The 26,160-nt window shown below is 43.7% G+C and overlaps 1 protein-coding gene across 1 annotated transcript; it reads left to right on the top strand.

Annotated features, from left to right (window-relative positions):
• On the top strand, positions 1 to 26,160 carry BST1 (bone marrow stromal cell antigen 1). The gene is made up of 9 exons (XM_059165187.1): positions 1 to 248; positions 2,426 to 2,552; positions 4,654 to 4,789; positions 7,197 to 7,279; positions 10,355 to 10,431; positions 11,406 to 11,498; positions 15,847 to 15,933; positions 17,992 to 18,051; positions 25,192 to 26,160. The coding sequence occupies exons 1-9, from the start codon at positions 88 to 90 to the stop codon at positions 25,289 to 25,291; spliced, it is 924 nt and encodes a 307-aa protein (XP_059021170.1). The 5' UTR covers positions 1 to 87; the 3' UTR covers positions 25,292 to 26,160.

Raw genomic sequence — 26,160 nt, 5'->3', positions numbered from 1 at the left:
CGCGGCGAGGCAGGAGGGAGGAGGGACGGTGGCGAAGGATGGAAAGTGAGTCAGTAGGGACAGAGCTGGAGGAACCGAGTCGCGGCGATGACAGCCAGGGGGCTCACGCCTTCGCTGCTGCTGCAGCTGCTGGTGGTCGCGGGCGCTGCGGGCGCCCGCTGGCGCGGGCAGGGAACCACACCGCACCTCCAGAGCATTATCCTGGGCCGGTGCGCGGAGTATGACGCCCTGGTGAATCCGGACCCGCGGTGAGCAGGACCCCGGAAGCGGGAAAGTGTAGAGGGGAGGAGGAGGCTGTTCGGAGGGGCAGATGGAGTCTAAAGGGTAGCGGTCTCTCCACCCGAGAGGTATGCGCGGGGTGGGGCGAGGGAGGTGGGATTCTAAAGGTCCGGGTAGCCAAGAGCAGAGCGTGGTACGTCTAAGGATAAGGAGAGAAAGAGAGACAATGAGAATGTGTGTGTGTGTGTGTGTGTGTGCGCGCGCGCGCGCGTATGCTTAGCCAGAATGGTCAGACCCGGGATGGCGGACCTGGAAATTGGTGAATACAGAGACTTGGGGAATTAGAGTTTCAGATTCTCTGAAACCTACAGGACTTCATGAGTTTGAGTCACTCTTGCCAGCACAGTGCTTCTTATTTCTTTCTTCTAACTTTTTTTTTTTCTTCAAAGATTCTATGCATTCATTTGACAGGGATCACAAGTAGGCAGAGAGGCAGGCAGAGAGAGAGGAGGAAGCATGCTCCCTGCTGAACAGAGAGCCCGATGCGGGCGCTGGGATCATGACCTGAGCAGAGGCTTTAACCCACTGAGCCACCCAGGCACCCCCGTTCTTCTAACTTTTGTTCCTTCTTTGGACCTACTTTTTCGGTTTCATAATTTTTTTTCTTGTGCAAGTTTTGTTGTTGTTGTAGTTGTTGTTGTTTCATTTCAGACAAATAAAAAGAGCAGAGAATAATATAAGGAGAAGCCATATTACCCAGTCCCCACACAAGAAACAGTTAAAACAGTTAGAAATGTTTTTGGAAAGCTAGGATGGACTTGAAGAGTGTGGCTGTCACCAGAGGGCGTCCTGTCTGCTTTAGTGTTACTGAAAGCAAAGGGTGAGGGCAGGAGGTGTGTCCGCCAATAGATCAGCCCAAATCTTCCGGCTTGAGCAGACAGTTTGTTACTTACCGCAAGTAAGGAAGAGAGGGAGGTAGTTCTCAAAGCACTATCTCCTCTAACATAAACTTCGGGGCTATTTTAGGCTGCCAGCCAGCAACATCTGGGTGAGTTAACTCCCTACAAAGAGGAAGCTGGTCAGAAGAACTTAGTAAAACCTTTGTAATCTTTTGAGCAAGGCATTGAAGGGGTTTGCATACGAAGGCGGAGCTCCGTAATTTCCCAAGAACATCTGCCGCATTCTTAAGTGACTTGGGGGTTTCCCAGAAATGGGGCAGTTTACAGGATTTGCGAACCTGACAAATGAACATGCTGGAGGAACAAAACAGTGTATTCCTTTTAACTTCTCACTGTGGTCCCTGGTAACCTTATCCCTAACTAACTCACTGGTCACTGGCCTGACCAATGTGCCCCCCGCCCCAGTGGACCTTTGAAGAGGAAAATTACCCAGAGTAGGCCCAGGACGGGGGGGGGGGGGGGGGGGGGGGTGCGGGGGGGGGGTGTCCCGGGGGGTCCCCGGGGAAGATGGAAAGTTACTGACAAGAAGTTAAAGAAAACCAGAAGCCCTACTGGGATCAGGAGATAACCAGCTGCTTCTGCTCCTGTAAACCGGCTTCCTGCCCCAGGCTCCCTGCAACTACTGTTCCCACCCAAAGCAGCTCCTATGCCCCCAGTTTAAACCCACCTACCAGTAGTCAGCATAGCCCTTGGACCCTGACTGCCTGCAGCCCCCTATAAAAGCCCTATAACCCACTGCCAGGGGCCCAGAACTCAAGCGCAGCTGGGTACTCCGGCGTAAAATAAATACGAGTTCTTCTACTTCTCCTAGGGTCACTTGGTCTCTCGCAGGTCTAATGATTTTTCTGCAACACCTTAAGTCTCAATGGAGAGGCCCCTGGCGTTGGGAGCCTGAATGGTTTGTTGGGATTGTCATCCTCCAGCAAAGTGCCTTTTGTGTTCATCTCCAGGAGATCCTGCCAAGACTCTGTTCCTTAGCGCTGAAAAATGTGTGCCACAGTGTCTGAAAGCCATTTCCACCATTGGATTCCCAAATCTATCACCTAGGTTTTTCTTCTCTTCTGACTGGGTGTTAATGCACAAGACAGGACAGTTAGCGATCTTTATTCTGCCCAGTTCTGCAGAGTTAATAAATGGCAAAACTGCTCGGAAAACTGTTGGAGTATTTAGAAATGGCAGTACTTCATGACACCTCATAATGTGTTTTTTTTTTCTTTTTTCTTTTTTAAATGTGTTGTGCTGCACAGGGGCAGGAACTGCACAGCTATCTGGGAAGCCTTCAAAGTGGTGCTGGTTAAGGATCCCTGTTCCGTCCTTCCCTCAGACTACGACCGTTTTATTGACCTCTCCAGACATTCCATTCCCAGAGACAAGGTAAAAACATTCCTCTCCGTCCCTATAGAGATAGACGGTACCAGGGGTCTGCGACCCTGCAGGCCCCTCTTTTAAATTTAACTAATTTAAAAAATCAAGTAGCAAACTCCCCTGAATTTTCTGGTGGGAAGGCATCTTTGTCTTCAGTGGCAATCCTGGGTCTCTTTCCTGTCTGGGCGGAAGGAACTTTCCTAAGGCAACAATTTCTGTGGGGAATCACTATAGAAGGATCTTGCCACACCTTTCCCCTGGGGCTCTGCCCCTAGCCAATTTTGAATAACTTGTGTCCTAACTGGCCCCAAAGGCCTGAACGTCCAAGTGGCTCAGAGGACCCTTACCCTCAGTATTTTCCCTGAAGACCAATCTTTATTTTAAGGGACCTTAAAGTTCTAGCTGTTCAGTAGCAGTTTCTTTAAGAAAACCATGTCTGTATTCTGAGTTTTAATAAAATGAAAGTAAATGAGAAAATCTACATAAAATGCTCACTTGGAACAATACCTTGAGTTTAAAAAAAGTCAGATAGCTTTGTTTCTCTATGACATAGTTTTCATTTTCATTGTAAAATCAGGTAACATTGATGTTTACCAATGAAAAAATCTTCACATTGTTTTTTTTTAATTTGCAAATGGAGATAGAAGGTTCAGAGACAATAGATCGAAAAAGAATAATTTTTAAGAATATGTTGCATTTTGAGGGGCACCTGGGTAGCTCAGTGGGTAGAGCCTCTGACTTTAGCTTAGGTCATGACCTCAGGGTCTTGGGATCGAGCCCCACATCTGGCTCTCTGCTCAGCGGGGAGCCTGCTTCTCCCTCTCTCTCTGCCTGCCTCTCTGCCTACTTGTGCTCTCTGTCTGTCAAATAAATAAAATCTTAAAAAAAAAAAAAGAATATATTGCATTTTGAACCTTGCTGCCTCCCCGCCAGTAAAAAGAGGAGCCCTAAATGTTCTCTTTCATAGATTTTAGTGCTAGTTGATGAACTCCGTAAATAGTTATTGAGCTCCTTCCATGTGTTGGACCTTGTGCTAAGGTTGGAGGACACCTGCAGTGGGGAACAAAACAGCCCCTGCCCTCTGGAAAGTTTCCAGTCTAGGGATAGTCCAGTTGGACTGCTGAGGGTCTGATGAGATCATGAAAGGGCTATTGTTATTTCTGTTAGTGTTATCTGAAAACACTGAGCATTATAGTGGAGATCATAAAATACAATATAAAAGTAACATATTTCTGAGGCATAAATAAATATAAATATATAAAAGTAGCATATATCTGAGGCACTTTACACTCTTTGTGTGACATAACCTCCTGAACACGGCTGTGGAAGAAGAGAAAGGGCTCATGCTCTCCATTTTCCAGAGGTGGAAACTGAGGCAGAGGGCTCTGACATGCCTTGCCCAAGATCAGACAGACCGACAAGATCTTTTTAAATCCAGAGGTTAAAAATACATATGTATATACTACAGGGAAAGTACTTTTTTATTTTATTTATTTATTTATTTAAAAGATTTTATTTATTTATTTGTCATAGAGAGAGAAGCGAGAGAAAGCACAGGCAGACAGAGTGGCAGGCAGAGGCAGAGGGAGAAGCAGGCTCCCCACCAAGCAAGGAGCCCGATGTGGGACTCGATCCCAGGACGCTGGGATCATGACCTGAGCTGAAGGCAGCCGCTTAACCAACTGAGCCACCCAGGCGTCCCGGGAAAGTACTTTTTTAAATGTGTGCAGGATACCCTTGGAATGATGGAGGAGAGATCATAGCACTCTCTGAAGGGGCAAACAAAGACAAAGTTTGCTTGTTGTCAGAGAAGTCAAGAGTTGAATAAGAAATGAACTGCCTGGGGATGCCTGGGTGGCTCAGTTGGTTAAGCCTCTGCCTTCCACTCAGGTCATGATCCCAGGGTTCTAGGATCCAGTCCCCCAGCAGGCTCCTTGCTTGGCAGGGAACCTACTTCTCTCTCTGCCTCTGCCTGCCACTCTACCTGATTGTACTCTCTCTCTGACAGATAAATAAAATCTTTTTTAAAATAAAGAAAGAAATGGACTGCCTGGCTGAAACAAAATCTGCTTTGATTTTTCATGTTAATTTTGTGTTTGCTTTTCCTTAGTCCCTGTTCTGGGAAAACAACCACCTCCTGGTCACTAGCTACTCAGAGAATGGACTTCGCTTTTTGCCTTTGTGCAGTGTTCTATACGGGAGGATTGGAGATTTTCTGAGCTGGTGTCGACAGGAAAATGCCTCGGGTAAGACTCCTGGACAAATCACAAGGAGAGTAAGAGCTTCTGGTTAAGTTGATACTGTGCATTTGCCATTTGTGCTAAATGCTTTCCTATGCATTTGTCTCATTTGATTCCCCCTAAATCATCTGATGTAGGTGGTCATAATAATAATTAATAATAACAATAGTAGAGAGAAAGCACTTACTTTTGCCGGCTACTCTGTAAGCATATATTGACATTTACTAACTAATTTAATCTCTGCAGCAGCCCCAGCAGCAGATAAATCCTCTCCTAATCCCTGTTGTGATAAATAAGGAAACTGAAGCACAGCAAGATTAAGAAAGTTGCTGAGGAGTGAATCGCTAGAAAGCAGCAGGGTCAGACTGTCTGATTCCAGGGCACATGCTTCCTGCCCTGCCCTGCCCTGCCCAACCTGGCCTCAGGATTCTCATTTTCCAGAAGGGGAAACTGAAGTTTGAGAAGATTAAGTCACTTGAAGGAGTTGGGCCAGCAGTTAATCCTCTTCTGATGGATTGTGAAGTTTGTGCACTTAAATGCCACTCCAGGTACCAGAGATGTTTTAAGATTAAAATCACAGGGAAAGTCACAAGAGCTGGCCTGGGGTGAGGAAAAACTCTCCTAATGCATCCAGATCCTTCTGAGACCTGGAGATAGAGCAGTCCCCATCCTCAGTGGGCTTATAGCTTTGTGGGGGTCATTTCTTTCGTGCTGTGCTCTGATGCAGGAAAGGCCAGATCCTAAGCAGTATTGGAGACACCCACCTAGACCAGTCTGGGAAACTTCCCACCAGCTGTTGGTTCTCAATGAGTCTTGAAGGGTGAACAGGAAAGGAGGTGGAAGGAGGTGTTCCCTTCATGAAAATTGGTGATTCTTCCTGCCTAGGGACTGGAATCACTTTAAAAATTAGCCTAAGTTCATTTCTCTGTATTCTCCTCCATTCATTCCTTTATCCAACTATGAGTCATAGAGTACCTGTTCTCTGCCTCTATGCACTGTAAACACAGCAGAGAAAAACACAGGAAAATAATACCCCATCCTTACATTATAGATGGGGAGGTAAGACAAGACACAGGCAAGTCAAGTAGTGTGCCATAAGATTACATGGGCGACAGAGAGAAACAAAACAGGAAAGAGAGTAGAAAGTAGAAAGCGGGAGGAAGAGGAAGGACAGTGTTGCAGGTTCACATTCATGTCCAGAGAAAGCCTTGCTATGAAGCTATTTGAGCAAAGATCTGAAGGAGTTGAGGAAGAGCATTTCCTGAAAGAGGGAACAGCCAGTGCAAAGAAGTAACGTCTAGTATATTTAAGGAACAGCAGTAAGTAATAGGCTGTGAGGGTAGAAGAATAAAGGAGGGCCAGATGGCATGGGGCTTTCACTGGGAGGGAGATAGAAAATTGCAGGGTTCAGGTCAATGGATGTGGCCCTTCATCCGATACACAGTGACCAGGAAGTCTGATTATCTTGCAGGAGAGATAGGTGGAGTGTGAGAAAAAGAATGTGAAGGAAGGGAGAGTATGGTATAATCACAAATATTCGGTGGTTGTCCCCAGTTCCTGGCACACGGCTCCTAAAACCCTGGGAATGTGAGGAGTAATAAGATTGTCTTGTGTGTGATAGTGACATGAGTAGTGGTTGGGGGCCCCTGTTTGGCTTCACATGGGGGCTGGTCACCAGAAAGACCAAGGAAACCAGATTAGAGCCTGTGAGGTTTAACCCCATCCCTGTCCTCCAGGAAGGAAAGATCCGATTGATGTATTTGAGAGAGGGCACAAGCAGGGGGAGGGGCAGAGGGGGAGGGAGAAGCAGGCTCCCCTCTGAGCAGAGAGCCCAATGCGGGGCTCCATCTCAGGACCCTGAGATCATGACCTGAGCCGAAGGCAGATGCTTAACCCACTGAGCCCACCCAGGTGCCCCATTGTTAGAATTTTTTTAATGTAATACATTTTAATACTTTGTACGTTTAAATGTCATAACATTTCTGTTTTCTGGCTAAAGACTATCACTTTCTTGGTGTATCTTTGCTGCGTTTACTTCCAAGACCAGGGCTAACTATAGAAGGCACTTCACCCAGCAGAGCAAAGGTTTTGTTTTATTTTGTTTTTTAATCACTTCACTGGAACCTCAGTAAAGAAATAGCTGAGCTGACATGATGATACTGAGTGGTCGGCAGCCTCACTCATTAGCCAACTGCTTGGGTCTTTGCCTTCCTCACATTTGTGTGAAGCAAAATGACACCTGTCTTCTCAACACAGCTTTTTCCCCTTTGTGGATCGGGTAGGCAGAACTGTGAACATCAAACTTGTGAACACCGGCTAAATACAGATTTCATGGAGTCAGCAAATGTTTTAAATTAATTCTTCTCTGATGCAATGTTTGAAATGAAACACTGTCTGTCTGTTTTCCCCTCAGGGCTCGATTACCAGTCCTGCCCTACATCAGAAGATTGTGAGAACAACGCTGTGGATTCTTTCTGGAAAAGGGCCTCTATGCAGGTGAGCTTGGGAAGGCTGACTGGGAGGCTGAGCACATGTGGGACATGTGAACACGGAACGGAGGGGTTCAGAGACAGAACCATTGGGCCGTGATTTAACGTCTCTGAGGCTGTCTTCCTGTTCACATTCACCACATTCTGATTCACGCCTTCTACTCCATAAAGGAGTGAGGACTTACGGAGCCTAAATACTTAGTGCAGCCAACATATTCAGTGAGTGTTCGTGTAGATGAGGATATTAAATAGTCACTATTACTACTATTGTGATGTGGCCGCTCTTAGTTTTGGAAGCAATATGATTTTGATTGCCATGTAAAGCAATCAGGGGTGGCACCTGTTTCATGTGAGACGCTGGGACACCTGAGATCCAGATATGGGCGTCAGAAATGTCCCCAAGGCTGCTATTCATGATAGAGGAGGTGTTAGGAGGTGGTGGGTGACAGGCGAGGAGAAGATAACTGGAGACACAGAAATGGCCCCTTACCGAAGGTCTATTCGTCAGGGAATACTGTCACCAGAGATGATGACAATCTAGTAAATGTTAGTTCTGTTGACTGGGAGGCCAGTGGACTTCAGGGTCCTGCCATCCACCACCACCAACTCCCTGTCAGGGCTGGCCATGTCCCTTTTTGTCCCATGCTGGATCTTCAGGTACCCACAGGGTCCCTTGTTGATCAGAGTGAGATGACTTTGGTTAAATCCTCCTCCATGCTGCGGTGGAGCCGGCTAGAGGGCCAGCACTAGGCAAAAGTCACTGTTCATTCCTGAGCTCCCTTGCTGCTCCAGTGGGAGCACCCCATTTATGCTCACTACCCATAGGCTCCATTTCCGGTGGAGACTCTACTCCCTGAGTGCTGGGCTGCCAGAGCCCCTCATGGAGGTTATGGGGGCATCATTTAGCAGCAACTTAGGGGCAGTGTCAGCATTCTCGTAAAGGAACTAAGAATCATGCTCACATCGTATGAGCCCTTAGACTGTGCTGGATCATCTATGCACAAGGAGAGGTAGTTCAGTGATGAGGAAAGGGTTTGAACTGTAGCAGAGGAGTATTCAATACATGTTAATAATTACTATTTTGTTTTATTTTTATTTAGTTTTTTAAAGATTTTAAACATTTGTTTATTTTAGAGAGAGAGAGCATGCATACAAGCGGGGGGAGGGCCAGAGGGAGAGAATTTCAAGCAGACTCTGTACTGAGCCCCAGAGCCTGGCACAGAGCTTGATCCCATGACCTTGAGATCATGACCTGAGCTGAAGCCGAGTTGGAGGGTTAACTTACTGAGCTACTGAGGTATCCCAATAATTATTAGTTTAAATGATTTAATCTTTACAACAATCCTGTGAGATCAGGGACCCTTATGACCCCTGTTTTACAGATAGGAAAAATGAGGCACAAAGAGATCAAGAAACTTAGGCAGACTTATTTTTGTATTTTCTTCCTGTTCAACTTATTACATAGACTTATTCCAGAGCTTAATAAGTGGAGGAGCCAGGGAACAAATTTTTCAACCACTATATCATACAACTTCATTTTATCTGCATGCATTTTTTATTACATTTTTTTCTTATCAATGTGATAGCTGCTCAGGATAAAAAAGTGACAAATAATAGAAGATACAGATAAGAAAATTAATCACATATATGCCTACTACTGCCTGAAGGCAATCCCTTCAGCAGCATGGTCATCAGACCTTGGCATTTGTGGATTTGACCATGACCATTAGCACTGACTGCTTGGAATCACCCTGCGACATGCATGACACGAAGTGTGTTGTTGGTTTGCTGCCGCTGGTATTGGGCATCACTAGGTCCAGCCAGGGCTTATCTCAGTGCCACTTGCCTTCCCAGTCCCCCACCTCACTCCAATATAAACCTCTTACCAGGGATATTGAATGTTCTGGTAGTACTTTGAAGTGAAGATTTCTGAACTTTTTCTGGACCCATCTCTTCCTTGGGAAACTTGGGGGGTTGACTAATATTCCCAGACTTTTGCTTATTTATTTTTAGCACAGTAGAGCTCATGCTGCTTCTTCCTAATATTGCATTTTGCTTTGTAAATCCATATTTCCTCTATGTTTGCAAATCTTTAGCAGTTTTATTAATGGCTGGCTAATATTTCAGACACTTAAGTACTATGAGTTACTTACTTGCTATTTCTTTTTTCTTCACTATTTTAGATGGCTTGCAAACAAGGCTGCAGTATACGCCTTTGTGCACAGTGCTTGTGATGGTCCTTAGAACTGCTTGCAAAATATGTCTGCCTCATCTCCTGCAAACATGGTTTGCATTCCCCTGCCTGTTGATGTTACTTGCCTGTGACTTCTTATGACTTGCCAGTGAGATGTGAGAGGGAGTGACTGTAATTTCTGGGTAGAAGTGTTTCAAAACTGGTCAGTGATTTGCCACTGTCAACTTCTACCTTCTCTGACAGTCAATGACTTTGTAGATACGGACTCTTCATCAGCTTGAGGACATATGGAACAAAACCCCAGTGGACTTGTGATAAAGATGTAGTGTGAGCATGAAATAAATCTTTGTCGCTTTTACTTTGCTTGAGATTTTATTTTATTTTATTTTTTTGACAGAGAGAGATAGAGAGAGGGCACACAAGCTGGGGGAGTGGAAGAGGGAGAAGCAGTCTTCCTGCTGACCAGGGAGCCCGAAGCGGGGCTCGATTCCAGGACCCTGGGATCACAACCTGAGCCAAAGGCAGATGCTTAACTGACTGGGCCACTCAGGAGCCCCAAGTCTTTGTTTTTTAAAGCCACTGTGATTTTGAGGTTGTTTGGCAGCATACCTTAGTCTATTCCAGCTGATACAGTGCTGGAAACTGATTATTTCACATGGTTTTCCAAGAGTAGATTCTGCCATGGAGTTACAGAGTCTATGAGTTTTTGACATTTCAAAGCAATTTGCTTTCCAAAAGATGCCAGTTTCATCCCTACCAGCTCTATGAGATGTCAAATTTAGTACATCCTTGCTCACCTGAGGAATGTCAATTTTTTAAAATTGCTCATTTCATTGCTGAAAAAAAGTAACATGTTAATTTAATCAAAATGCTTGTTTCTTCTTACAGTATGCAAGGGAGAGTTCTGGAGTGATCTCTGTCATGCTGAATGGTTCAGAGCCATCAGGAGCCTATCCTGTTAAAGGGTAAGAACACCAACATCAACAAATACAGCAAAGAACGCCAGGATGTGTGTTTAGTCTTTTCTAATGGAAGCTTGAGAAAATCATCTTAATCATCAGCATAATGCTTGCTTCTGTAAATTCAGGTAAAGCAAAGACAGTTGAATGAACTGGAGGTCAGAGCCACATCTATACATCTCTGCCATTAATAGCTGATGAATGCATGAATGAAATAAATAACCTAAAAATAAAGGCCAAAAATACTCCCATAGAACACTCTGGAAGCTTTCCAACAAAAGTAATGTGCAAATAACTAAAATTAAAATGGGAAAGATATCCTCTTGCTTTAGGACTTTAAGAAATGTTGGGGTGGGGGTGCCTGGGTGGCTCAGTGGATTAAGCCTTTGCCTTCCACTTGGGTCATGATCTCATAGAGTCCTGGGATCAAGCCCCTCATTGGGTTCTCTGTTCAGCAGGGGTCTGCTTTCCCTCTCCCCCTCTGCCTGCCTCTCTGCGTAATTGTGATCTCTCTCTCTATCAAATAAATAAATAAAATCTTAAAAAAAAAAAAAGAAAAGAAAAAACAAATGTTGGGGTGCCTGGGTGGCTCAATCATTTAAGCTTCCATCTCTTGATTTTGGCTCAGGTCACCATCTCAGGTGACCTCCACACTCAGCGTAGAATCTGCTTGGGATTCTTTCTCCTCCTCTTTCTTTGCCTCTCCCTCTGCTCACATGCCCGTGTTCTCACTCGTTTGCTCTCTTTCTCTCTAAATAAATAAAAATCTTTTTTTTAAATTGTCTTTCTTGGGGTACCTGGGTGGCTCAGTCGGTTAAGCACCTGCCTTGGGCTCAGGTCATGATCTCAGGGTCCTGGGATGGAGCCCTGCATTGGACTCTCTGCTCAGTGGAGAATCTGCTTCTCCCTCTGCGCTCTCCCCGCCACCCCAAATAAATAAATAAAATCTTACCAAAAAAATTGTCTTTCCTGTTTCTCAGGTTTTTTGCAGATTTTGAAATTCCCTACTTGCAGAAGGATAAAATCACACGAATTGAGATCTGGGTTATGCATGAAATCGGAAAACCAAAAGTGTAAGTCAGCGTGTTACCAATGATGGTAATTGTGCAAACATGCTTCTCTTGAATATGCTATACTCGAGCCCATTTTACACTTTCATTTTTGGGGAAATTACAGCGTTTTCTGTTTCTGATGTCATGGGTAAAGAAAGACAATGTCTTGACTTTTTGGAAATGCCACTAACCAGTCCTGAGCCCAGAGAGGATCTACCTCCTTTATTCAGTTAGTGTTCTCAGCCAGGAAAAGGGTGTTCCTTTCTGAGCTTCCTGGGAAGCACTGGGTAGGAGAGTTCCTGATGCGTTTGTGTGAGTCAAAGCCAGTTTCTTCTCCTGGTTGTTAGAAAGCCCCCACCAGGAGTTCTCAGAATTGACACAAGGACTCTGTAATGAAGTGTTTATTCTCAGAGAACAATCATTTCCACAACTGGGTCTCAGATAACTGAGCAAGGAAACTGTTAAGATCCATATTTTCTGGAAAATCCCTGGATCAATGCAAGCCTGACCTCATTCTTCTCATCAGCGAGGAGAATTGCTGGAAAAAACGGAGGGTAAGAAATGTAAACCCAGATGATTTCAGAGACAAGCCAAGGACGCCCAGCCCGGTCCAAGTGCAGCCATGTCAAGCCTCAGAGGCCTGCTGGGGCCTTGCTCTTCAGAGCATCGATGAAAAGTATTGCCAACCCCAGTGAGTATGTATGGGGAGAATCTTAGCAACTTCCCCATTTTAGGCTCCCTGAACCCTCTAAGACTCACTGCATCATGAGCGATTATTTTTTCCTGTCTCTTAAGAGATTAAATTTGCAAATTACTTACTATGTAGTATTACCACAATCTGCATTTCTTTTCCTGGAAGACAAATTATACTTACGTTGCATTAAAAAACAGTGTATAGTATTTTTATTTCTATGGGAAGTTCATCTTTGTCTAGAAATTATGCTCGTTTGTTGTTTTAACGTGTCTATGAGAGACAGCTTGCCCTTTGAACCTATCTTTAGTGAGATAAGGAAATTGCAATTCAGCATTATCTTGGACCAACAGTTCTGCTACAGGCGAGATGATAAAAGGGCCCAGAGCTCGCGGTTGTATGTTTGTACTGCAGAGTTGGAGTTATGGGTCATGAGCTAAGGAAATGAGGGTCCTGCACTGCTCAGATTTTAGGGAAAAACAAAACGTATAGACAAAGAGCTAAAAACAATATGGCTTGATGTAGGAAAGGCGATATTAAGGTTCAAAGCCGACGGCCAAGAAAGAATTCTTGAGACATCTTCGGTGCAAAACTGTGATTTTATTAAAGCGTGGGGACAGGACTGGTGGGCGAAAAGAGCAGCATCTGGGTCAAGCGGGAGTGACCCATTCTATACCTACAAGTTGGGAGGGTGAGGTCAGGGAAGTTTCAAAAGAATTTTCATATGCTAAAGAGAACCTACAAGATACCAGAGGCCTGCCTTTGTCAAGTTAAGGTGGTTTTTAAGCAAGACATTAACTTTAAGATAGTTGGGAGTTTCCTGGCAGAAAGTCACACTCGTCCGGGGAGTGGCGGGGTGTAGAGGGAGGTTTGGGCTAGGATTTCCTTTTGTCCTTAGCAAAGTATTAACTTAGAGACATTTGAGCCTCTTAGAGGAACGTCATTCTGCCTGTTTCGAGGATCTGTCAGTGGGCGGTAAGGAAATGCATCAAGTTTCTTCTGCCTTTGTTTCCCACATCCTGGCTGATACCCAATTGTGGTTGGCTTTGTTTTAACTGCTGTTATTTTAAAATATATATATAGTAAAATAACCCACTGACCTCTATATCAAGGTGTCCTGAAACCACCACAGTATTGCTTTCTAAAAAATTCTCAGTAATGAGCTGAGAATTAGCTCAGGAGAAGAACTTCATCCAGGAGAACTTCATCCCATTTTTTAGCTAGATTCTAAAACTTGAGGTCACTTAACCCCTTGCCCTCATCATTCCTGTAATACATAGAATTCCACTTCTTTTGTGAAAACTTCTTCCAGTCACTCATTTCCACTCTATACTCCATCTCCATTAGTGTTAACAGTGGGGAGGCCGTTTCCCTTTTCATTCTGGGTAAACTGAGGCAGGCCTTGCTGGAGATATGAATGCCATGCCTGCTTCTCACAGCTGGCGCTATTGCATCCGTGCTGTTTGCCCCTGCTGAATTATGGCCACAGGAGAGCAAGACTCCCGGTGGATGAGTGTGTGGGGAAATGAACACTCACACGGTGCTGGTGTGCCCAGCAGAGGGTGCGGTTTGGCACTGCCTATGGCTGGAAAAGAAACAATAGGCCCAATTAATGTAACCTTGTGTATCAACTATACTTCCTTAACAACAACAACAAAGTAACAGTGGGTCCCCAATACAGTCATTTCTCCCCACAGTAGCAAACCAAGTTTCAGCCTCTCCCAGAAATGTGACCTTTCAAAGGTCAGTTTGAAATTTCCTGACCAGTAGTAATTGTAAAGGCCTTTTTAGCCAGAGCAGCCCCACCTCCGTTGAACAGCCATTTTGTTATTTATGCCATAAAACTTAAACTGACCCTGTCCTACCCCGGGGAACTTACTTAAAAGCAAGTCGGGGAAACCAGTCCCAGGTAACAAAGCCCAAACACAAGGGTGGGTCAGGTCAGGTGGAAATAACGGCCCAAATGCAGGGATGAGTCGGGTCAGGTGGAGACATCCAATCAGTATAGTGCGTCTACTGTCTCCCTAGCTACCAAGCAGTGTGGGCCCTGCCAATTCTGACCAAGGTGATAGGCTAGTTCAAATAGCTACTGTGGGGTGAATTGTAGTTCAATTGGTCACCTGTGTGTGACCTAGCATGACTGTGCAGCCTTCTCTGTGTGTTCCAATCTCATTGGCCACCTGTGTGTGGCCAGGCCCAACCTTTGCTCTATCAAAGTTAGTCTGTGAGGCAGGGAGGGGTCGCCCTGCCTGTAAGGGGCGGCCCAGACCCGTCTGTTTGAAGATCGGTTTGGTTCTTGATGCTTGGCGCGAAATAAAGCTTTGCTTGACCTTCATGTTGGATCAGTCTTGCTCCTTTGACCAGGGACCCATTATTGGGGGATTCAACAGTAATGACACTAAATCTGCCCCTCTCCCTTCCCAGCAAAGAGAAGATGACCTGGCCTGGAATAATCCTTTCTTTTCTTTCGCTAGTAACTTCCCTGTCTCACGCTCCTAAGGATACAAAGCCTTCCATGTTCAAGGACTTCTCAGAGCACCTGCCTGTTTACTAGAAGGATGCTGCTCTATGCCTGAATCACTGAATCGTTGAATAAAGCCAATTAGATTTTCAGATTTACTCGGTTACATTTTTTTGCTTTAAGACCATCAAGAAGCCTTAAATCGAATTCAAAACCTTAGTACCAGAAAAAGTACTTCCAGGAATTCATGCTAAGGAAGCAAAGAATTAGGATGTGTTTGAGAATGAAGCTTCAACAAAGTTAGTTTTAGTCATCAAAATATAGGAATTAACCTTGATCGTCAACAAGGAGAACTGGTTTTATGAATCATGTTCTGATTATGTAAGAGAGACCATGCAGGAATTTAAAAATAACAGCAGAGAGGTCTGTGTGTGGCACACTTATCCATCCATACACACACAGACGAAGGCCAAAGCAGAATACGAAATGCACTGGACACCAGAAGCCTATTATATATATATTTTTAAATTTTATTTATTTATTTGATAGAGATCTCAAGTAGCAGAGAAGCAGGCTCCCTGCGGAGCAGAGAGCCCAATGTGGGGGCTCAATCCCAGGACCCTGGGATCACAACCTGAGCGGAAGGCAGAGACTTTAACCCATTGAGCCACCCAGGTACCCCCTATTATATTTTAAAAGTCTCCGGGAATGAATGTATTTCAGACTTTTAGAAGGATATACACCAAAATGTTAGCAGCCTTTAGTCCTGATCATAAGCGACTGGGATGATTTCTTTTTCTTTGTGTTTGTTTGCATTCTTTTGATAATTTTTGATTTGTATGTTCTTGTTTTCATGAAAGCCTAACCTAACACACACTGTTTGGTGAATAAGTGGGCAGCACTGTGCTGGCCTGGGGTGTGTCACTGAGGAGTGTTGACTGCTGGGGTGGTGATGCGCTCTGGGGCACAATGCGCATGCGCCAGTGCGAGCCCTCCCAATGCGTTGGACCGCTGGACCTGCATGCTTTGGTCCCCAGTGCACCGCCTTCTGGGGGTGCCGCGGGTTTCCCGGAAGCGGCAGTTTTGGAGGTGCTTCTCTGTATTCCCTTAGAGAAGAGAATAACCCGGGAAGAATCTGGTCATAGAAAATTTTAATTCACCCAGAAACAGCTTCCTTTCCCCGGCTTTAATTTTATTTATATGTTCTTATATTTTAGGGAATCCTGTGGAGAAGGCACTGTGAAAATCCTGGAAGAGAGACTGAAGAAAATGGGTTTTCAGTACAGCTGTATAAATGATCACTTGTAGGTGGTATATCGTAATCAGTGTGCAATTTCAAAGGTGAAGCAGTGAATTTGGAGGGCACAGGGTTGTTGAATGTGTTCTGCTGGGATCAGCTCTGTGCCTTCTGGGCTGTCACTGGGTGTGAGGTTGCTTTGAAGGATGCTCTTTTCTTTCTACTATAGAATCCTTCCTTTTTTAAAGCACCAGATGTAACTTTATTTTTTTAAAGTCTTTATTCAAATGCTAGTTAGTTAACATACAGTGAAAAATTAGTTTGAAGTCAACAATATAGAGATTCCACATGTCAATACAATACCCAGTGCTCATCACAAGAAAGCACCAGATTTTCATAAATTTGTCTTAAGAGGCAGTTCTTTGCCAACACAGCTCAATGATGGAGAAAATTGTGCCTAAAAATTCCACATTTAGGACCAGTTTGCTTTGGCTCAGGAACTCCCTCGAGGAGGCTGTCTTTGTAAGTCATCAGGCCAAGTGTGGCGACCCAAGCCAGAGCCCAAAGCGTCCTTCCCTTCCCTTCCTAAAGGACGCTTTGGGCTCTGGCTCGGAGACTCAGACTGCTTTCACATGCTGTGGGGTTGTCCCCAGCTGTGCTGCTCTTTGGGGCTCTTCCCTTACAAGTCTGGCTCAGCTGTCCTTATTCCCACTTCTGGTATTCACCTGGGATTTTGTCTTGCTCCTGGGAGCACAGAGGAGATACATGAAAGACTTACCATGGGAGAGGGACCAAGATTAATGCACCAAACTCCAACCCAGATGTAACTAACAGCCACTTGCCCCACAAAATTCAGGGGACACGGTCCTCTGTTCTGTGGCCGTCAGGAGTTGATTTTGGCCTGATCTTCTCTTTTCTGAGCCTCTCTTGCCTCCTGGTTGGTTACTGTGAGCTCTGCATTGAGCCAGACTCTATAAAACTCAATGACTTTGGGGGGGGGGGCAGGGGCACAGAAAACAGCAGCAACAAACTATTCTCAGAACAAATACTTCTATAGTATAGACTTTACTGGAGAGTAGACAAGTTCTGTAAATCGAACAATGCATTTCCTGTTTTTATTCCAGCCACCTGGCCAATAGAGAACCCCTGTTGGCTTGCCTCCTTAGTGCCCCATGTGCCACGGCTATCCTGCTCCTCTATTTAAAAAAAAAAAAAAAAAAAAAAAAAAGATTATTTATTTATTTGTCAGAGAGAGAGAGAGCATGCACATGAGCAGGGGGAGGGAGAAGCTGAGCAAGGAGCCCGATGTGGGACTCTGTCCTAGGACCCTGGGATCATGACCTGAACCGAAGGCAGATGCATAACCGACTGAGCCACCCAGGAACCCCTAGCCCCTCTCTCACTTCTGCTTCCCTGCCTTCTCGGGACTCTGCATCTTCTCCCTCTAACCATGCAGCTTCTTTGCTGGACCTGGGCACTAGCCATCACCTGTGTCCCTCAAGTCCAACTTTCTGGCCAAAGACCTCATTGAGAGGATTTTCCAAGCAAGACTGTCCATGCTTACGGAAGTGGTTCCATGCTTGGGCTCTGGCGTGTGCCTATAAGGTTCAAGTTCAGCTCCGCCACTGCTACTGTGTGTACTTGGGCAAATTACTTTGATTAGCTTTCTCAGCTATAAACTGGAGATGGTAATACCTGCTCCATCTGGTTGTTGAGAGGATTCAGTGACATGGTCTGTGTAAAATCCATAATCAGATTTCTTTGTACAAAATAAGTGCTCAGTAAATGCTAGCTAGTATTGTTTAAAAGAAACAGTTTGTGTGGGGGCACCTGGATGGCTCAGTTGGTTAAATGACTGTCTTCAGCTGGGGTCATACTGGGATGGAGCCCTGCATCCGTCTTCTTGCTCGAAGGAGAGCCTGCTTCTCCCTCTGCCTGCTGCTCCCCCTGCTTCTGCTCTCTCTCTCAAATAAATACAATCTTAAAAAAAAAAAAAAAAAAAGTATGTGTGTTCTTTAAGGTCAGAGACTTTGTGTCCCCAGTGCTTTGCCTGCACACCATAAATGTTTGATGAGTGAAAATCACTTAAATAATCCCTTAAATATTCTTTCTTTTCATACCATAGACCAGTGAAGCTCTTAAAGTGTGTGGACCACAGCACCCATCCTGATTGTGTCTTGAATTCGTAAGTAGATGTCTGACCCAACCTCCTTGCTTCTCCAAGATAACCAGGACTTAACCATTGACACATTGATGAACTATAATATAATTTAACATATTATAATTTAACACCCATCCCTAAAATGACCTGGCTGCCGAGTAAGGTTTGTGTTCTTGCTCTTCTCCATCTCTCTGAGCTGCTAGGTAGGTGTGGGTTTGGAGAATATATGCCCAGGCCAGGTGACATCCATCCGTCCATGTGGGCAGAGGAGATCCTGCCGCGCTGCAGCGGTTGGCACATGGTGGGTGCTCCCTGATGGCCGTAGGATCCATTCTTCATCTATAAGGGCAAGAATATTAATCAGGGCCTCATGCCGGACACTGTGCTGTGTGCGATACATAGAATATTTTGTTAATTTTTATAACTAGTCCATTAGACAGAGACAGACACAGAAAGAGAGAGAAGGAAAGAATATGCAGTCACCTACTGGAACCACCTGCCTGGTCGTTGTCCACCTGGATTACTGAGTAGACCGGAATGAATCTCCTTGCTTCCACTTTGTCCCATCCCTCATGACTTCTTTGCAACCCAGCTGCTAGAGTTAGCCTTTTATTTTAACTGTTCATTAGGGAAAGTTCCAAACATACTCTTGGACTGTAGTTCTTCAACCTCTTAGTCATGTGGCTTGTCTGCTCACAACTCTGTGGCTCTGCAGTGGCTCCCACATCCCTCAGAGCCAGAGCCAAACAGCCTGCTCTGGCCCGTTTTTCTCTCCGTCTTCTGTTCTGCTCCTTTCCCCTTTCTGCGCCTCAGCTGCAGTAGCTTCCTGAACATGCCAGGCACATTCCTGCCCCTGGGCCTTTGCCTGTACTGTTCATTCTTCTGGCAGTCCTTCCCCTAGCTGTCCGTGTGGTTAACTGTCTCAGCTACTGTATTAGCTCCCATTTGACCTCTGTGAAGTTATGTTGACCTCAGTATTTGAAATTACAGCCTACACCATCGACTGCTCTGTGAAACCCCTCATGCTGTTCTGTTTTTCCTTTTTTTTTTTTCTTTTTAAGATTTTTAAATTAAATTAAATGTATTTATTTGACAGAGAGAGAGAGATCACAAGTAGGCAGAGAGTCGTGGGAAGCAGGCTCCCTGCTGAGCAGAGAGCCTGATGAGATGCGGGGCTCCATCCCAGGATCCTGAGATCATGACCTGAGCCAAAGGCAGAGGGAGGCTTAACCCACCAAGCCACCCAGGCGCCCCCTATTTTTCTTTTTATACTGTTTTTCATCTTCCAGCTTATTTGCTCATTAAGTTTATTCTTTACTGCTTGTCTCCCACATGTTAGAACATAAGTCCCAGAAGGACAGGGACTTTCACCTGTTCAGTGATGCATGTGTCCCAGGAGATTAGCAGGTAGCTTACAAGTGGGTAGGTGCTTAGAATGAAGGAATGAATAAATGAATGAGTGAATGACAAATGATTGGTTTCTACTCTGAGGAGGCATGGATTTGAGACAAAAAATGTCTTAATTCGGCCAGGCAGTTGAAAGGAATGACAGATGTCCTACAGAGTTGAAGATGTGTCTGGTGTGTGCAGATTTTGATTGCAAGAAACAGAAACCAATGGCTCACTTAGGTGGAGAAAGGGCAGAATAAGATTGCTGGGAGGACTTAATAGGATAAGCAGTCCAGTGAACTGAGGACTTCAAAAGGCCCGGAGAGGCAGATATCCATAGTGTTACAGCATAACTTATGTCTATGTTTTTACTCCTTGCTGTCTTAAGCCAACTGTCAACTTTATATAGATACAGATCATGCAAAATTTCTTTTATTTTTTAAGAAATTTTTTAAATGATTTTATTTATTTATTTGCTAGAGAAAGACACAGTGAGAGAGGGAACACAAGCAGGGGGAGTGGGAGAGGGAGAAGCAGGCTTCTGGCTGAGCAGGGAGCCCAATGTGGGGCTTGATCCCAGGACCTTGGGATCATGATCTGAGCCAAAGGTCATGACTGAGCTACCCAGGGCCTCCAAAATTTCTTTTTGTGAAACCATGGCACTGTACATGACCATTTCTGAAACAGGCAGGTGGTTCCACCCTGGCCTCCTGTGCCTCAGTTTACCTCCTCTACTACAGGAGGTGTAAGGTGAATGAGGTGGCTCTCCTTACTGGTCCTCAGAACTTTCTAGGTGGGGACTTTGGACATGAGCGCATCATCTTGTTTCTTTCCAACCACATTCCTGAAAGGAGGGCAAGTCAGTCCCCATCAGGGATGCTGAAGGGGTTAACGATCTCTTAAAGTTACTCGGGACTGGCTAGAGCCAGAAACAGAACCCAAGTTTGCATGTCAAGTTCTTGTTTCCCCCACAAAAACACTTCACCTCAGAATGTCACTATGGCTCACACCACAGCAGAGAGGAAGGGATTTAAAGTACCTGATTTGCTCTTTGGGCATTCTTCCAGCGATTGTTGAAAAGATTGATGTATGACACTTCTTTCCCCATTCCACTGAATGTGAAGAAGAAAACTGCCTTTCACTCTTTGCCAGGTTTTCTTCCACTTTCATTGCCCTGGAAGGAATTTTACCGATGATACCTTCTTTAAACAACTTAGCTAAGAATATTGATGGATGATTTGCAGGAGAGATCCCCAAGTGGCAAATATGGAGAATAATTTCATCTTTCTAGTAACAGTGAGATACAAATTTAATAAGGTACAATTTTCGCTTCAACCTCTTGGACTAGGCTTAGCCAAAAACAGTGAAAAAATATTTTAAAGGTCTTATTCAATGCTTGATGCCATTGTAAGTTTGTAAATTGCTTTGGGAGAGCAATTTGACAATATATATCAGGAATTATAAAGATATTCACAATTTTTGGCTTAAGTCAGACCTTAGGGTACTTCCAGTACCCTCTTCTAAAGAATGTGGGGGCAACCTGTATGCTCAAAGATGTTCACCAAAGCATTCTTTATAATACTGAATCCAAGGTGTAAGAATTGGGAGCTGGACCTAAATATCCGATGAGAAGTGAATGGTTGTATCAAGGGATTACATTTACTGGGTGGAATATAATGTAGATACTATATGTAGATTGTATCTCCATAAAACTAGGCAGGGGCAACAGTGGTAGGATAATCATACAGCAATTGGAAAAACTCTCATGAACAATTCAAGTGAAAAAACATGTAGAAAACAAACTTGAAGGCTTATAGGCTCCTGTGTGGGCCAAAAATTCAGTACAATTGATAATCTCCTGGATTGGTGAAGATAAGAGAAAACAGATGTAATTATGTTATTGAAATAAGGACTCACTTTGTCAGTCAGGGTCAAGGAGAAACATCAAATCTCTCATCTTGGCCCAAATTCTCTGTCTAAAGTGAGTTATCTCTCCTCCTCCAACACACCCCAGGACACAGAAGTGGGAATTCCAAGTTCAACTTGGCTAGGAATAATGGAGTTAAGGACTTTTAATCTGCAAAAGTTTAGAATGGAACAATCAGCTGTTTGTGTAAATCCAACTCACGTTATTAATAGTTCTGTAGTAAGTTTAGGACTGACTTGCATATTTTGGTATTTAATTTATTTGCAACATTTTACAGAATTTAGCATATAAAAATAGCTGTGTGATTCCAAGTATATATATGTAACCATTAAATAACTGATTTCTTTGCCAGGTTTTTGGGATTTTTAGCTGAAAGTTATAAGATATTTTACTAAATTTTTAGCCAAAAATGGAGAGTTTAAGAGAATTGAAATTAAACTTAATACTCTTATTAGATTTTCTAGAATCAAGTATTTGAGGAAGTTCTGCTCATTTAAAGTCATTTGAAGGGGCACCCACCTGGTTCAGTCTGTAGAACATGAGATTCTGGATATCAGGTTCTGGAGTTCAAGCCCCATGTTGGGTACAGAGATTACTTTTTTAAAAAGTTACCAGAGGTCCCTATTCTTTCTCTTTGAGATAAGCTTTAGCCCCAATATGAGACTTGAACTCACAGCCCTAGATATCCAGAATTGCATGCTCTACCAACTGTGCCAGCCAGGCAGATTCTTTTTTTTTAAAGATTTTATTTATTTGACAGACAGAGATCACAAGTAGGCAGAGACGCAGGCAGAGAGAGAGGAGGAAGCAGGCTCCCTGCTGAACAGAGAGCCTGATGCAGGGCTCGATCCCAGGATCCTGTGGTCATGACCTGAGCCGAAGGCAGAGGCTTTAACCCACTAAGCCATCCAGGCGCCCCCAGGCAGATTCTTAAATAGAAAAATATGATTCAAAATTAATAGAGAAATCTATGGGGAAATAAGGTTTTTGAATTTATAAGTTTAATAGCTGGAATTAAATTTTTAAGCCAATGTAATTGCAAATAGTGGTTTTTATCTTTGCATGAAAGCTGCCCTCAAGCACAACCTCACATAGTCAGAAAAGTTTAAGTTAAAATGCGACATGTGGGGCGCCTGGGTGGCTCAGTGGGTTGGGCCTCTGCCTTCGGCTCAGGTCATGATCCCAGGGGCCTGGGATCGAGTCCCGCATGGGGCTCTCTGCTCAGCGGGGAGCCTGCTTCTCCTCATCTCTCTCTCTGTCTGTCTCTCTGCCTATTTGTGATCTCTCTCTCTGTCAAATAAATAAATAAAATCTTTAAAAAAAATAAATAAAATAAAATGCGACATGTAAAGGCACATGAACCCAGTCATGGAAAGCAAAGGAAAACAAAACGGTGTTTCTATTTGTGCATGATAATGAACATCAGTGATGAAATAGATCTAAGGACATGAACTCCAAATTGCTATCAGTGGTTACTTTTAGGAAAGGGAGTGAGAACTTGAGTTGGGATGGAGACCCTCAGTATAACTGTGTCTTGTTCTGTAATATTTTATTTTTCTAAAAGAAAAAACAGAGGCTCACTTGGTTAAGTGTCCAACTCTTGATTTCGGCTCAGGTCATGATCTGAGTGTTGTAAGGTGGAGCCCTGTGCTGGGCTCTGTGCTCAGTAGGGGGTGTGCTTCTCTCCTTCTTCCCTCTCCTGCACCTCCCTGCTCTCTCTCTCTCCACAATAAATAAATACATCTTTTTAAAACATATATATATATTAAAGATTTTATTTATTTATTTATTTGACAGAGATCACAAGTAGACAGAGAGGCAGGCAAAGAGAGGAGGAAACAGGCTCCCTGTTGGGCAGAGCCCGATGCGGGGCTCCATCCCAGGACTCTGAGATCATGACCTGAGACGAAGGCAGAGGTTTTAACCCACTGAGACACCCAGGCGCCCCTTAAAAATATTTTTAAAAGGAATAAGCACACCTACCTTTGTATTTGTTAATTATTTTAGGGCAAAAGAAAAAAATCTATTTTTAGTAAATCCAAGTCTGCAATGTTAACTGAATCAGAAGTGCAATTGTAGAAAATGTCCAGCAGGAGGAGCCCTAGTACAAATGTGTAGACTGCTTAAGATTATTTTATTTTACTTCTTTCCTTTAATTTAAGATTTTATTTATTTAATTAAAAGAGAGAGACAACATGGAGGTGGGGAGGAGCAGGAAGAGAAGCAGACTCCCCGCTGAGCAGGGAGCCCAACATGGGGCTCCATTCCAGGACCAGAAGACCATGGCTTGAGCCAAAGGCAGCTGCTTAATGGGCTTTATTTTGTTTTTATTAAAAAATTTTGGGGGGGTGTAGTTTGTTGTACAATGTCATTCAACAGGCTTATATAGGCTTACGCTGTGCTCACCACAAGTGTAGCTACCATCTGTTACAAGATAAGTCTGTTACAGTATCATTGGCCATATTCCCTATGCTGTGCCTTTTTTTTTTTTCTTTCTTGTGGTTTATTCAGGCTGTTACTGGAAGCCTGTATCTTCCACCCCTTGCATCCATTTTTCACATCCTCCCTCCTATCTGGCAACCATCAGTTTGTCTCTGTATTTACAGGTCTGATTCTACTTCTTGTTTTTTTATTCATTTGTTTTTTTCTTTTAGATTTCGCATATGAGTGAATCATATGGTATTCGTCTTTCTCGGTCTGACTTATTTCACTTAGGATAATACCTTCTAAGTCCATCTGTGTTGTTGCAAATTATTTAAAAAAACAAACTGCATCCCTTTTATGGCTATGTAATATTCCTCTGCCTGTGTGTGTGTGTGTGTGTGTGTGTGTGTGTGTGTACACCACATCCTCCATATCCATTTATCTATGGATGGACGTTTAGGTTGCTTCTGTATCTTGGCTGTTGTAAATAATGCTGCAATAAACATTAGCAAGAAAGGGGTGATCAGCACTCAAATGGAGTCTAAATAACCACGGAATAAATTTCCAAGCCAACACTAGATTGTTTCATGATTTTTTTAAAAATGTATCTTTTAATTTTTTTAATTCAGTAATTTTTAAAAAATTCAGTAATTTCCACTTAAAAAAATTCAGTCAGTGGTCAGACTGTATTTGCTTTGGTTGGAGTCCATTTTTTTGGCCAGGTCCTCTCTTGGTGTCTTAATGGCAAGACGGATTTTTCCACACTAGTTAAACTCCAGTGATACAATGTCCATCAGTAAGGAGGTTGGCTACCTTTATGGTATGTCCATACAGTAAGACTTCATCCATGAGAAAGAATGAAGTAACTAAAATGTATAATACAGATATATGTCCAAAATCTGAAGTTAGGTGAAAAAAGGTGCAGATTCCATTTGTGTTAGATAAAAGGGTACGTGAAGGTCTGTGTAGGTATCCGCACAGTAAGCATAAGTCATATTTCTCGGAAGCCAGCTCAAACCATCAACACTGATTCTCTGTGGAAAGCAAGGATGGGGAATCAGTTTGTGGGGCACCGAGGTGGCTCAGTTGGTTAAACGTCTGCCTTCGACTCAGGTCATGATCCTAGGTCCTAGGATGGAGCCCCAGTTGGGTTCCCGGCTCAGCCGGGAGTCTGCTTCTCCCTCTCCTCCTCCCCCAACTCATGCTCGCTCGTTCTCTCTCTCTCCCCCCAGCCCCGAAAAAATAAATAAAATCTTAAAAAAAAAAAAAAAAAAAAAGAATGGGGAGTCTAAGGCACTTTTACTTTTCACTTTATACTTTCTGTCCTATTTCATTTTTTCTGCACTGTGCATGTATGTATATTTTTGAAAGTAGGAGCCACACACCAATACTGAAATTTTCTTTATTTCCCTTTTGATTTGCAGGGCAGCTGCATCTAGAGAAATCCCACCTCTCTGGGCAGAACATGGTGCCAGTCATATTGTTCCCTTCCTAGTGGCTCTGGCTTCAGCTGTTCACATGTAACCAGAAACTCTGCTGTGTGGCTCTAACTCTACCCCAACCCTGAAGCCTGCCCTTTGCACATTCATTCTTCTTGTTCTGTGCATAGCAGGTGATTCCATTGTCTGATGAAGCTTCCTGCTGGGAAAACAATGTCCTGAGAGGGCTTTTCAATGATACACATGCTCAGGATTTCAGAGACAGGAAATTCTTCTAGTCCTATTGAACAGGTTAAAATTGCTGCATTAGAATTAAAGCAAGTTATTAGCTTCTTACTTCATAATGGTGCAAAGCATTGAGATCCAGACTGATGCTCTATAAAAAATATTTTTAGGAAATTCTAATAGAACTAAATCTGTGTATTTTTCTATATTTTCTTTTATCCTCAATGGGGCACACTGCATGCTTATTGATAGTTTAAGATATATACTTAAGATAGTATAAGATATATATACATATATATTTGTCATGCAAAGATTTATGTTTAAAGATGTTCATTTAGGAGTGCCTTGGTGGGTTGGTCAGTTAAGTGTCTGACTTTGGCTCAAATCATGATCTCAGGGTCCTGCTCAATGGGGAGTCTGCTTTTCCCTCTGCCCCTCTCCTCTTTCTGTCAAACAAATAGATTTAATTTTTTAAAAAAGTTTTCATTTAATGGTTAAATATAATGGTAGGGGAGAAACTCACAATGTCCAATAATAGGGAACTGTCCTCATATTGCTTTGTATATCTGTAGGATGGAATATCGTTCAGCTGGGAAAAGTCAAGTTTACTAACCCAAATGTCCTTTGCCCAGTGAATGGATGAACTAACTGTGGTACATCTATACAATACTCAGCAAAACTCTGTATATTTAGCAAAAGAAAGTAACCAGCTATTGGTATATGCAGCAA

Source organism: Mustela lutreola, chromosome 1 (genome assembly GCF_030435805.1).
Source record: "Mustela lutreola isolate mMusLut2 chromosome 1, mMusLut2.pri, whole genome shotgun sequence".
Taxonomy (NCBI): domain Eukaryota; kingdom Metazoa; phylum Chordata; class Mammalia; order Carnivora; family Mustelidae; genus Mustela; species Mustela lutreola.
Note: the sequence above shows the minus strand (reverse complement) of the source record. Positions and strands in the feature narration are given on the sequence as shown.